The sequence below is a fragment of the Mya arenaria genome, chromosome 9 (genome assembly GCF_026914265.1).
Source record: "Mya arenaria isolate MELC-2E11 chromosome 9, ASM2691426v1".
Taxonomy (NCBI): Eukaryota; Metazoa; Mollusca; class Bivalvia; order Myida; family Myidae; genus Mya; species Mya arenaria.
The window spans coordinates 19,558,906-19,573,785 of NC_069130.1; the positions used below are offsets into that span (position 1 = coordinate 19,558,906).

At 34.8% G+C, this 14,880-nt stretch overlaps 1 protein-coding gene across 1 annotated transcript in view; it reads right to left on the reverse strand.

The window, feature by feature from the left end:
- Positions 1-10,914: 10,914 nt before the first annotated feature.
- The window catches only part of LOC128245828 (mucin-2-like), a 74,930-nt gene continuing 70,964 nt past the window's right edge, over positions 10,915-14,880 (reverse strand). Inside the window, 5 exon segments of the mRNA XM_052964052.1 lie at positions 10,915-11,327; positions 11,478-11,529; positions 11,937-12,071; positions 12,278-12,361; positions 13,886-13,993. Coding sequence (XP_052820012.1) covers positions 10,987-11,327; positions 11,478-11,529; positions 11,937-12,071; positions 12,278-12,361; positions 13,886-13,993 — 720 coding nt within the window. The 3' untranslated portion in view covers positions 10,915-10,986.

Sequence of the window (14,880 nt, forward strand, 5' to 3'; positions counted from 1 at the left end):
GAGGTCGTGCACGCGAAATTACACTGAATTGAATACAATTTCTTAAGGGTATCTTGAAGCCTATGTACGAGGTCGTGTACTCGAAATAACACAGAATTGAATACAATTTATTAAGGGTATCTTGAAGCCTGTTTACGAGGTCGTGCACACGAAATAACACAGAATTGAATACAATTTCTTAAGGGTATCTTAAGCCTATGTACGAGGTCGTGTACTCGAAGTAACACTGAATTAAATATAATTTCTTAAGGGTATCTTGAAGCCTATGTACGAGGTCGTGCACGCGAAATAACACAGAATTGAATACAATTTCTTAAGGGTATCTTGAAGCCTATGTACGAGGTCGTGTACGCGAAAAAACACAGAATTGAATTCAATTTCTTAAGGGTATCTTGAAGCCTATGTACGAGGTCGTGCACGCGAAATAACACTGAATTGAATACAGTTTCTTAAGGGTATTTTGAAGCCTATGTACGAGGTCGTGCACGCGAAATAACACTAAATTGAATACAATTTATTAAAGGTATCTTGAAGCCTATGTACGAGGTCGTGTACGCAAAATAACACTGAATTGAACGTATTTTCTTTAGGGTATCTTGAAGCCTATTTACGAGGTCGAGCACGCGAAATAACACTGAATTGAATATAATTTCTTAAGGGTATCTTGAAGCCTATGTACGAGGTCGTGCACGCGAAATAACATTGAATTGAATATAATTTCTTAAGGGTATCTTGAAGCCTATGTACGAGGTCGTGCACGCGAAATAACACAGAATTGAATACAATTTATTAAGGGTATCTTGAAGCTTATTTACGAGGTCGTGCACGCGAAATAACACTGAATTATATATTTTTCTACAGGATACCGAAGCTTGCCGGAGATAGCAAAGTTTTTACGATTGACCACAGGCTGTGACATTTTACGTGAAATAATTTTGGCTGCTTACAACATTCTAACATATTTTTGCATTAATACTTGTAAATTAGCTCTGAAGATGTAGTAAATATATTATCTCGAATTAAATTTATTTATAATCATTTCAGCCAACTGGTTTAATTAAAACTATTGCCCGGGCCATTTCCGGACCAACGGAAATCTCCTTACCGTTCCGGAAATCATAAAGAGCTGTACACAATCAGTTTTCAAACAGTTTAATGTACTAGTAACCAGATGATATAATTGGACGAAAAAAAAATTAATATCGTTGTGTACAACGCATTGAATCTTATTTGCAGATTAATCACATCGCATACGACAATCGGAACTCCTTGGCCATCCCATCGAAAAACAACCTCGGATGTTTGCCGTCATATCAGAAGAAGTTCGTTAAATTTTAAAACAATAGAGGTGATTGATTCTACTGTTTTAACGTATATTTTGTACTACTAAGTTCAAATTAATTGCCAATAAAGAGAATTATTGCATAAATAATTAAGATTTCCATTAGTAAATGCATTAAGTTTAACTGCTAAATTGAAATTTGTACGCGATCTACTTGCAGCGTAGTTAAATGCTGGAAGTTCTGACAGCGTAGCCCGTCCATTTACGTCAGAGGTAGTTTTTGATGGAAATTGGTCGAAGAGTTCCTATAAGCGCTTGCGACACATGTGATTTTCGCAGTGTTTGCCTATTTTCCAATTTGAAATTTACTTGGATTGTCTACCACGTATACTCCAGCTAAAAATAGCGTCGGTATATCTATATGTACTTATTACGTGGTTTTCACATGCTAAATCATGACACACAATAAAATGCGAAACAATTACGCGCTAATTTTAAACGGGTTAACTCAGCTGAAACATCGACAAATTATTCTTATAATCATGTAAAATGTTGTATAGTCGGCCTCATGCAAGCTCGTTTTGACAATTATAGGCTTGCCATGCGTAAATATTGTATAGTTTACCTGTGTTTGGACCATATGTGTTGTACAGCCCCTTTAAACTAAAAAAACACAAAACGTTGAGCTTATTATGTTGTTATCATTTTAATGTTCCGTGACCTGTTAAGTATTTATATGTTGTTGTAATAATTACAACCTTTATTACATGACAGAATAAATTATACAAATATATATTATATAGAATATTGTACCCAAACGAATGAACAGAGATTTATTGTTATCGGTCAGTAACTTTCCTTAGTTTCAATTTTGACATTGGCGAAGATGAATTGGCGTGTGATGGTATTTACATAAACTGACCTATTGAATTTGCAGATACTTGCATGATAAATGTAAGAAACAGTTTACTTTCTATTTTTGTTTTGTAGTAATGTTAGATAAATATAATGTTGGTGACTACTTTCTTGGTTAAAAAGTGTCTCTGATGTATTTTATCATCCATTATGGATGTCATGGAGACCCTTTTAACCAAGAAAGTAGTCACCAACACTTATTTTCCCCCCACAATATAATAAAATATAACTGGCATTTTCTCAATATGTATGTCAAAGCATGTAAGAAAATGTACATGTTTAATAACTTTTGATGAGAAATACATGTTGTGTCAGGTTGGAAAAGCAGGCGTGTGAATCATTGTTTGTCACTAAAATGTTGATTAAAATCATTTTGGGTACATAAAATGAGATAAACAACACATCTGAAGATATTTAGTGCCTTTGCTATACAAGAAAGAAATAAAGTATGTAACTCAACCTTACCAGATTTCACAGTAGAGTCCAGTATAATTCAAATTTCTTAATCAACATATAAACAATCCATTTATAAATAGGCAACATGAAAAGAGGAGTCAATTCCCTTTAAAATGGTATTCGATATGTTGGTATAACTATGTTGCCTTAGACAAACACGCATGATTCAATGTCCGATTATTGTCTTTTTCTGTAGACGGAAACTGTACAGTAAATTCCAATCTTCAATGTGTTTCCAAGTAAACAGCACTACACACAGACATATCAAAGTGATTTAATGCTTCTGTGTATAGATAATACAATTCCATTCCGAAATATCACAAAATGACTAACGTCACAATTTTAGGAACAACCGTATCAGTCTTCAAATTAAATCAACTTTAAAATTACGTATGAGGTGGCCATTTTCATGACAAGCGCTCAGATGATGGCTTTGACATTAAAATAATGTTGCCATACCAGTAATTGATTGGTAAACCACATGTAAGTAAAGGGATGTACCCTGCTGTGACACCAGGGCCATTAACTGGGTCACACAGCTGCAGATAATTAACCTGCCAGGCAGTCAGACATTCTTTGAACCATTTCCTGTGGTATCTGCTTGGCGGGATACTGGACACCAGAAGTAAAATAACGCGAAACAAAAAAACATTTTTTTTTCAGTACTGGGGTTTTTCTCCTGCGGGATCAAATTCCCAGATTTTACCGATAATGCACAGTCCATAAAAACGCCCACTTCTGAGCTATTATAGTATTGTTATGATGTTAACGGGCTGTCAAGCGGTCCTTATTTTTCCTACTTTTTTCTTAGTCTCCCTAGTTTCCCTACATTTTGGTCCAAAACTCCTGAAATTTCCTACTGTTTTGGTTCAAGTTGTGTATTTCTCAATAACCTTATATTGAAAGTTACAAAATGTCAAAATGGTAGTATATTTGTAGGATCTTTTCAATTTGGCGCGCAAAAAAGACTGGAATTATCTTGATGAGACTGTGCGGACTGGGGGCCTGTGGCTGCTTATTTCATGATCACACAAATGTAAAAAATGTATGAGAGTAAAAGTGCCAATCTATGCAGTCTCGTCAAGATGTGTTCTAGTTTGCAATTTATGTCTATGAGTAATACAAAGTTCTGCCAAAGATAGGTAAAACACCTATTGTTTAGTGCATATTCCTTATTTTTCATACTTTTCTCCTATTTTGTGGTAAATTTTATTCCTACTTTTTTCTCCTACTTTTTAAACAAAGTTCGCTTGACAGCCTGTTGTTAACTATCACTTAGTCTTTCATTTAAAAAAGACAGGAATTTAATTTCAAACGGGAGAAAAAACAGCAAAACAGTTTAGACAATTTATGATATAAAACGCAATTATTGATAATGAAAGCCAAATGTGTTTTACATATGTATCTTCTTTGTTTTATACAACACCCATGTTAAATATGTAGATGATAATACTAAAGGTAATTTTGTAATTTATGAAATAGAGTAATGTAACCTTTGTGTTTATTAATAATATTTCTATTTTTAACCGACTTTAAAAATACTGCTTAAAAGAAAACTATGAGTAACGTTAATGAGTTGTAACGTTAACACGTTAATATTGCTCACAATTGTTTAATCAGTTGTACTTAATTGTGGCTTTAAACCGGTTTAGCACATACATACAGTAATCAATACTGTCTGCTGGAAAATTTCAAATATGTCAGACGAAATATTTTGTGTTTCATTGAAGATAAACAAAATCACCGAGCTTTGCAGAACGATGAATGGCACTAAGTTTTACAAAATTGATATCCCAAATACCCATGGGTAAGTCATATATTTTATTCATTTACATTTTTGTGTGACTTGTTGAATATGTTCAGTTATTGAGTAGGACAACTCGTTTCTGCTATGGTATCGTTCGGTACTGGTAACCAGCAAGTAGATCAGTCAAAGGGAGATAACTGGGAACCAGGACCTGGGTAGAGCTGAGACGAAACCGAGGCATCAGGCCAGGAGCATGCTTGCTGTAGTTGAAGTAAAAAAGCCACATTCTTAAACGAATATTCGGGTTATGCAGATACCTTTAGGAAATGTAACTGTCCCGAATAACCTATTGGTATATTAAAGTAAGCTGAAAACACCATACTGCCGTTAGTAACTGTACGTTCAAAACGATATTCTAGTCCCCACTAGCGGCTCCTGGGGGGAGGTGGGATGTCACCCGGCTTTTTAGCCGCCCCCCCCCCCCATTGCCAACACTTTTAACCAAATAAATTTTGGATCTGAGGGTTGAGCGCTAGTCAAAAGCATACACCTCTAATTATGCCCACTCATATGTCAAATTCTTGACCCAAGGATCATCTGCTTATCACAAAACATCTAAACAGGTTTGTAGGTTTGTATGTGCCATAAAACTTTTGGCTACTGAGCTTGTTTCAGTAGTTTTTCACATAAGTTTTGTAAGAAAACAGGTTGTTATGAAAAGTATTGGGATTGAATTTAGAGAAGTATTTGATGCTTGTAATATATTATATTTTTTCATGAAATGTTTACTATTCAATCCATTAAATAACAGGTTTTACCATTTTCATCAAATTCAGTAAACTTCTTATGACACAGATAACAATTTCGCCTATGTGATATGCAGATGGGCGCATGATTGTAATGGCGTAATTAGCTGACTGCAGTGGTCGAAATTAAATCAAGCCCGCAAGCACTGCACTGGTAAACTGTCTTCCGGGCTTCCTCAAATACTGAAATTTATATAGCAGGGCTTGTTAAAGGTTTAATGCCAAGCAATAGTATAAGAAGTCGGGCTTGTACATCCAAAGGTCTAATTGGATGACTGTGACTCGATATGTTCATGTTTTGGCAGATTTATATTACTGTTTGACTTTCCGGTAACATAGTTGTGCTTGTTAGATGTAATATCCGTACATCAGAATAACTGTCTCTTTGGTGTGTGTTTCTATTCATGTAAGTATCCTCATAACTATAACCATAGTATATGTCAATGTTATGTCGGTCCCTGAATATTTGTTTCACGGTGTGATTCGTTTCATTGTATATGTCCTCATTACTATTAATTTATACTGTAATATAAATTTCAATGTAATATCCGTCCCTGAAAAACTGTCCCCACGGGTTGTATCTCTGCATTGTACTTGTCTTTATAACTCTTAAAATTATGTATGGCAATGTGATTTTCATCTCTGAATAACTGTCCCAATGGCGTGTGTCTTCGTAATGTACCATACATTTTAGAATGACTATTACTATATTGTAAGCCAATGTAATGTCCGTCCCTGAATAACTGTCGCTATGGTGCCATTCTCTGTAAAGTACGTTCTAGAATAACTATTTACACTATATTGTATGTCAATGGTCCGCACCTGAATAACTGTTACCATGGTGTGTGTCTTTATAATGAACATGTCAGAATTACTATTACTATAGTATATGTCAATGTATGTTTCTCCCTGAATAACTTTCCCAATGCCACAATTCAATGTAAAGTAAATATCAGGATAAATATTTGAATATGGTATGTCAGTGTTATGTCTGTCCTTAAATTAGTTTCCGCATGGCGTGTGTCTTTGCAATGAACATGTCAGAATTACTATTACTATAGTATATGTCAATGTATGCTTGTCCCTGAATAACTGTCCCAAAGCCACAATTCAATGTAAAGTAAATTTCAGGATAACTATGAGTGTATTGTATGTCAGTGTTATGTCCGTCCTTAAATTAGTCTCTCCATGGCGTGTGTCTTTGCAATGTTCATGTTACAATAACTATTAATTTAGTGTATGTCAATGTAATGTTTGTTCCTGAATAACTATCCCCATGGTGATAGTCTTAAAATGTTCATGTCAGAAGAACTATTTCTTTAGTGATGTCAATTAACGTCTGTCTCTAAATCACTGTCCCAATGGCTGTACATGTCCAGGCTTTTTTTCATGATGTTTAGCCTGGCTAAAAAATTGCTAAACACCATTAAAAAAGCCTGAGCGGCATTGTAGAATGACTAACCTGGCGATGTCAAACCAGAAATCTTCTTTGCTTGAGATAGGATCATTGGCTTGTGTATTCAGATTCAGGGTTTGGGTGCGCAGTTGACAAATTAACTCCAACCCGATAGAGAACACCGCTACTTTGTCAGGTGATCCCTTAGTAAGGGCAATCAAACAATTGCTTAAAGGCAGAAGTTAAGAATATATAAGCTATACTTGGCAACCTAAAACAAAGAATTGAAAAAGGTAACCTGTATCAATAAATGCAAGTTAACATGGAATAAGAGCATTATTAATCATAATGTAAGGCTTTTTTTGTTCAAGTAGACGTAATGTTTCTAGGTATACGATGTGTATATAGCGGCACTTATAGAGGTAGCTTTTATAGTGAGGCTCACATGCGCATTAAAGATTATCCTTTTTTCTGTATGTAAACTATCTTCAAAAATAACATAGACTGTGAGAATCTTTATGAAGGGTGAAAGTCATTTGTTAACCTTATACTAATTAGGGTTTTGAAAAAGCAAGGCATTATAAGATGCAGTAATTCAATTAACAGCAACAAGTAAAGCCGATGCTGTAATTTAATGAAAAACATAAACAAAGCAGTACAAAGTACACAAACTGTGAGCAAGAGTGAGAATACCTCACATAATTTATAAATTGTCATCGCGATTCAGACAATGTTCATGCTAGAAATCACAATAATCGCTCACTTGAATTATCCCTGTCATAGTCAATACTCATAATCAAATTTCAATAAACACTTCATAATTTGATTTAAATCATTTTACACCGATGAAAAATGTGATTTTTATAAGCACAATATATCCTTGATCTGACCTTACATTATAATAAATTAGATCATAACTCTAAATTACACTTTTCTTGCACCTAAATGTGAACAAGTAAATATGCTTGGGATTGAACACTTAACATCTGCATTAAAGGGATGCAGATTTCGAAGTATAAATGAATCGCAAATTGTCATCAAAATTATACACACAAATGTTCTTCCATATACAATAAATGATATTTCCTAATTTAAGGCTATTGAACAATTTTTATGTCCCATATACAGCTACATGAAACGATGAATACATTTGGAGGATAAGATATTCTATTAAAGGTAACTCGGCTTCTCTTATTTGTCTAAACTTTCTCTCAATGATAAGGAATACATTTTATTTTATGCAGTCGTGATTTAAGTTGAATAAAATAAGTACAAAGAAAACAATTCATTACACTACTGTTGATCAGTGCAGATAGTGGTAGGGCATGGCGGATTGCAAAGAACCAATGCCCAATTTGGACACTGATTGGTCAATCGGGATTCAATCGACTGGCTTGACTGGCAGGCCTTGTCTTAATGTCCATTTACAGTGTAGTTATGCCTACGATAGCCATGATGAGCATGATTCTTCATTTCAACTATCATTTTTTGAGTATTTACAAAATCACTGTATAATGAAGTAAAACAAAGGGTGTAATGTTTGTTTGAACATGAAAGCCATCTTTACATAGAATATGTACAGTATTCAACAAGATACCTATTTACGGCTTGTGTAAATAATTAGACATTTGTTTGGAGTGCGTATGTATAATAGTATGTATATATTAATAATATAGTTTTATTGTATGTCAGGAAAATGCTAAATTTATGTAAAACTTTATTATGTTGAATGTGTTTTATGTTTTTACCCATTTTGATATGGTATTATGTAGTTTATTATTCGGTCATGTTCAGTTTAGGTTTTTAAAACTGACTGGACGTATTGTTCAGCTGTCTAGGAAGACAAACCCTGAGCAGATCAAATTTATGTGTTTCCAAATTACCAACTTGGCATTGGTTTTTATCATAACATAACATATTAAAGATACTAGTTTAAAGAACATGTTAGTCTTTAGATTTATTGTATGTTTAATCAAATACCATAAGTAAATTTATGCACTAAATGAACCATAATTTATAGTTCTCATTGATAAAACAGATAGCCACAAGTACATGTAGATCTAAGAGTTGGGGCCTGGATGGAGTGGACAGGAACATTGCATGTTTATACATTGTACTTTCCAATGCAAGAACCCTTATTTATTTTCAAAGTAAATAAAGCAATCCCCACACCCAGGAACTGCAGTATGGCTTTACCAGCTCAGATGCCATCATAACTTGAGTTCAAAGTTGCTGCAATTCCAGTCACATTTAGATATCAGAAGTATTCAAACACTGTTCTAGCAAAATACAATGAATTACTTGAGAAACTATTTTTTTTTAAATAGACATGGACGGGTTTAAAGTGGCTGCCCAATGTACTGCAACACCTAATACATGATTCCTGGAAATTGGAAAAATTATGAGCACTCCAAATGTCATGGTACAATTTAATATAGAGTGTCAGAAAAGAAAGCTACTTGATTCTACTTTCAACGTCTTCATTCTGTATGACACGATGGACCAGGAGGATCATGAACCTACAACCTTTTTAGCAATCAAAGAGGTTTGAAGCTATCAGGACAGTTACAGAAGGCAATACAAAAATGACCAATCTGATGCACACAAATTAAGACGGAGAAAATAATTCTTCACTTTTCCAAACTATTTTCTTAACATTTTATATACAGTCTGACATACATGTAGTTGTCTTTTACAAGGAATGTTTAAAGTATGACCCTGTGGTCTAAAGCTGACCTGCCCAAGGGGTGAGAGGTTTTCTATATCGAATACAATTACATCTTTAAAAATCTTCTTCTCTGAAACTGCAAATCACAGACCTTTGATACAATGTTTTATGATATCATTGATATGCCCTGTACGAAGTTTGTTTAAATTATGAAGATTGGGTTGAAACTTTTCCCAGCCCCATGCAGTTTTTTTTTCTATATAATTAAAAACTAAAGCTTTAAAAAATGTTCTTTTCCCAATTCATAAGGCGAAGAATTTTAATTATTTGTATATACATGTAGCCATCAAAGTTATATATATATATAGTGGCTATTTACCAAGATTGGTCTATCCGGACCCTATGAGTTCTAGCTTTGTTATACTAGTGTAATAATTTAGTCTTTGAAAATCTTCTTGACTGAGACCACACGGCTTCTACCTTTGATGTTTGTTATGTAGCCTCATGTGTAGCTACTAGTATATGTTATGTCACCTCCTAGAAACCAGTGACTTCCTTAGCAAGGTATGACTTCTTTAGCAACACTTTTCCTCTTTATCAACCAGCAACCGCCATAACAACAAATGTTTTCCTTAGCAATCAATATCTTTATCATCAACCACTTTCTCTTACGATGACTGTCTTGTTGTGGATTCACATGTACATGTTACTTTTAAAGAGTACACAACTAAATTGATTGATAAACAAAATAGTTTCTCTAATGTATTGGAGAGGAAATTGTTTTTCGTGAACATTTGTTTAAGATAGGGTCAAGATATTTTCACTAAATGCTTATTTTACGTCATACTAATATTAGCTTAGGTACATGCATAAATATTATAGCTTTTATTACTTATTTTCCAGTAAAGAAATCGAGTTCAACAAGTAGAGGCATGTACTGTGAAAGTCTTTGTGTTGTCATAAAGTTCGATCGTTGGCGATGATTCAAAACACGTAAAGGATATTAACATGAAACTTAGGACAAACGGAGAACCATCGGCGTCTGCTTACTTCTCATAATAGAAATAAATTGTTATATCTTCCAGTTTCGAATATAGGTATATAAAAACTATATATTCATTGTTATTAACATAGAGCTTGTAATGTATGCAGAACATATGAATTCTTATTGTTTGTGACAGGAGGCTGTATTCCTTAAACATTTCCGTTTTTAAAAGAAAAGTAAAATATAGTTGTTTTGATTGGACTATCATACTAATTGTCCAATGAATACATACCGTCTTTGATTCTTAGACTACGATCAATCTAAGATGCATATTAAACCATGTCTCTTGTCGGTTGTTGTATAAGCCTGCCTTTTCCTGCCATATTCCGCTGTATTATCAACGTGTTTGTGATATAAAATTTATCGATATTTGAATATGCTTTATTTCCAAATCACTACAAAATTGAACAGGTCAACCCTAAAGTGTACCTATGCACTTTAACATTCCGAAAGAATTATCAATAAGAATATGACTTTGTAAGTTAATATTAACTACAACAAGAAATAACTCTCAAGATGTATAACAAACGTTTAAATACGCTTACAACTATTTCATTATGATATGGACATTTATAAATAAAATATATATTTGTTAAGTCGATCAAGTCCATTTTGGAAGTCCGTTCCGTGTTAACGCATTGTCAAGTAAAGGTAGTGTCTTTTGCCCGAGCTTATTTCGCGCCAGAACATGCACTGCAGCCACACGATTTCGGTACAGAATATGACTTGGTGATTGTCCTGCCATTTTTGCACGTAAGCTCCACGTTCCTTGTCTCACTTCCGGTTGCTTGACAACAATTGCAGCGATTGGTAAATCCCTGCATCACGTGACTATAGGAAGAGCGCGAATTGCAGAAACCGGAACATTCAAGCAGGTCGGGAATTGGTTCAATGTTTTTGCAAACTTCCATGTTGTCCATAATCGTGAAGTAGCCAATCGTATGGTTGGAGTTTCCAGCAACGAGCCGTGGAGCGCATGTCTGGCATATGAGGCTACTGCTTGTGACGTTACCTGAAATTATAATTATCGATGCATTTGTTGGAATATGAAAGGCTCTTGTAGCTCAGTAGGTTTTGATGTAGAAGGGTGCTGTCAAACATTGTTGTTGGTATATATAAAAGGCTTTACTCTTGAGCCAGTATGCCAATGTCATATACTTACGTTCAGGTAAACATTTAATGCAACAGCCTGTGGCGTCGTATGCTTCCTCGTTCTGAAATTATTCATAAAATCTAGGTAAATGTTTTCATGTATCCAAAATAATTGACAGGTCCCTATAACATTGACAATACAACTACAATTGAGCGATTATTCAATATTTATATAAAAAAACTACAGAAACGAAACTACCCTGGAAAATCACATGCTCACTGGTTGACCTGGTTTAGCCAAAATAGTACGTGGCCTTTTTGCAGTGGCAGTTGATGTAGCGATTAAATAATCTTACACGATTTTATGGGCGTGCATGTTTGCAGAGGCCGAAGCATTCCACATTTATTGTTTTATCAAACACATGTATTTCAATTAAAACCATTCCGGAAACTAATCTTATTTTTAAAGTCCATCTAACAATTGCAAGCAACTTTTGTCCCATCATTTTACGGGAAATTGCTTACTCACCGCCTTGCAGTCGGTCAACTGTTCGTAGGCAGAACATTGCACCCGGGTCTCTGATACGATGAACATGGCGAGTTTCGCGTCGAATATGCACAGTTTGTCGTAGCATTTCTTTGATGACTCCATTGTAGCACCGTCCTGTTTTTAAAGGGAAAATATTGTTCACCAAGTCGTTTCAGGTAACATAGATCAATAGTGGCTTTAAAATCATGAACAATATGTCACTGTGATTAGATATGTCGTTATTCATTCAGATAAAATGACCATTTAACTCAAGGTTGGGTTAATCGAATTGCTTTTAATATGTTTTCGTTATAATGAAAATTCCGAAACGGTATGATTACCTTGTAAATAGTTCCGTTGACAATGCATCCATTTGGCTGGCAGTCTAGGCAGCAAAAGTCAGGTCGGGCAATAGTCTTGTAACCCTAGGAAATATAAATGGGCCTATTTTGACCGTCTCTTCAAAAACACTATTAATCTGTGTCAATGCTTAATATTTAACATAGTTATCGTATAAAACTGCTTAATTAATCTGTGTTATACAGATACATGGGGCATATTGTGATAGGACGCTTTTCTGGTGACATGTATCACGTCGAGTTCGGTTAGTAAACACGTTTCCGTCGAGACGTGATGCAGGTCACCAGAAAAGCGTTTTGTCGTAATATTCCATTTATTATACACCTGTCTATCTAATTATTCCTTTTTATTTTTCGGTTTAATTTGATTTAAATTTACTGCCATCTATCAATTGTCAATATATGGAATGGCTTGCGCGTATGAATGTGTTACGTACTTTTGTGTATTGGAGACAAGGGAGGCTACTATAGCGAAACTAAGTCAGAAGTTACAAAATTCACTTTATTGTGCATAATCAGAAGAAAATATTTCATATATCTTAGCAAAATTAACAAATTGCTAATACAAAAACAATAATTAAATGGCACAGCACCAAAACAAAAAATAAAACAAACGGTACTTTTTTACGAGTATACTCTAATCGTCATATCCTGTAAATGTAACGCGGCCATTTTTAACAGTGAATATTCGTGGGATTTTTTGACAATCATTATAAGCAGGATTGAGGGAAGTTCGTGAGTCAATCGCTATTTCTATCGATGACGCGAATTCGCCTTCTTCTTTGTATTGCCGAGCTGCTCATGTTTATGATAATTCTGATTTATGAACTTCGAAATGGCAAACATCTAGTTGCCTAGATAGATTGGAAGTGTTCTCTGCTTCGTGCTTATCCTCGTGTTTCTTTAAAGAACCATGTTCCTGAATATTAATATGCTCCTGGAGCGTGGGTAAGGTAAGATAATTTATGTATTATGTGTTTAATAAAAAAAGTTGATAGGTTTTTTGTCACGTTATTTTTAACAATGCGAAAGTAGTTCTGAGACTACACACGGTACTCCCATGATACGGAATCGAAAAACGACAGTATGGTCACACGGATTTATTAAAACGGCGTGCTGTATTTTCACTGGTGGATATGGAAAAGAAAATTGAAAGGCATATAATAAAGAAACATATGCGGTTATTGATTTTCGATTCAATTACGTTACTGCTATAGTCAATTGTTGAAATGAGGTTACCTGGGACAAACCGAATGTCAAACACAAATATAAAAAAGCTTACACTTGTCAAGAACGAGTGTCTGCTATATAAGGGAAAGAACGGAACATATACAAGTGGATTATAGAAACTGCATGCATAAATATACCGATTGTTGAATAACCGCAGATATTACCATTTGTTTAAGACAACTCTGTTCTAAAAACTTTCAAATTACCTCTCTGTGTCACGGTTACGTGTATTTAAAACACAATGACGTAAACGTCATATGCATGTCATCATCGAACAACTTGGCATTCATTTAGGCAGATATCGTATACTGTACAGTTTCTTTTTTCTCGTAAGTACACATTGCTTTAAAGAAGTATCACCTGTGGACAGGAAGGACATGTTTCCTTCTGACACACAATGGCGGCCACGCCCCCTTTGTCGATGCATGCACAGTGGGTACAGACACCATCAGACCAAGACTGTCCAGTCTGAAATATAGAAATCGATTAGATTGTACTATGTTATTTAAGCCCATTTGCTAGACCACTTCAGTGACGTTTTAATTTTATCTAAAAAGCAATTTGATCATATAGAAAAATAGCCTGACAAATATGGTTCTAACATACACTCGAGGTAAAAACGGTAATTTCACGAATAGAAAATATGATGCAACCGTTCAACGGGGTTTCCGCCAGCCCTTTATGGCTTGTCGGGCCCGACGTGCCTTCCGCTGGCAAGGCTAATTACCGACACGCGTTAATTATGCCGACATGCTTTAATCCGCGTAGCGACAATCCTTATCAAAACAATCATCAGTTTTGTTGCGATGCAACGATCGCAACGGTTGACAGACAGCCAGAAGGCGTGTCGGGACTATTACGGCATTTGTATCAGCCAATCAGGATCGAGGACAGCATGAAGGCGTGTCGGTGAGGTTCAACAGTGCAATCAACCAAACTCCTCCTATTCGTTATCAAAATGGGAATGCGTGAAAAACACCACTGTCGTAATTGCGACCTTCATCCCTATAATCATCTATGAACGCAAAGTAAACAATAAGTGTTAATTGATTTCGGTAACATAAATCATGTGTCGTTTTATTTTGTTTCTTAATCCAGAGTCCGTTTGTTAACCAATTATTAAATTGTAATTGAGAACCGCGTTAAGATATCTGTGTTATTATAAACAATGGTTATGCTATGTCGTCATATGTAATTGAGTCGCGTTCCCGTCTTTAGTTTAGTGTAAAGTTATATTTTCTGTTGCTTATTATTAAACTTTGATTATTTTATCGTTCTTTTAATTTATTTAGAAAAAAGATAAATCAATCTGAAAATACACATTACATTCCCTTTAAGTTATCGGCTTTAAAAAT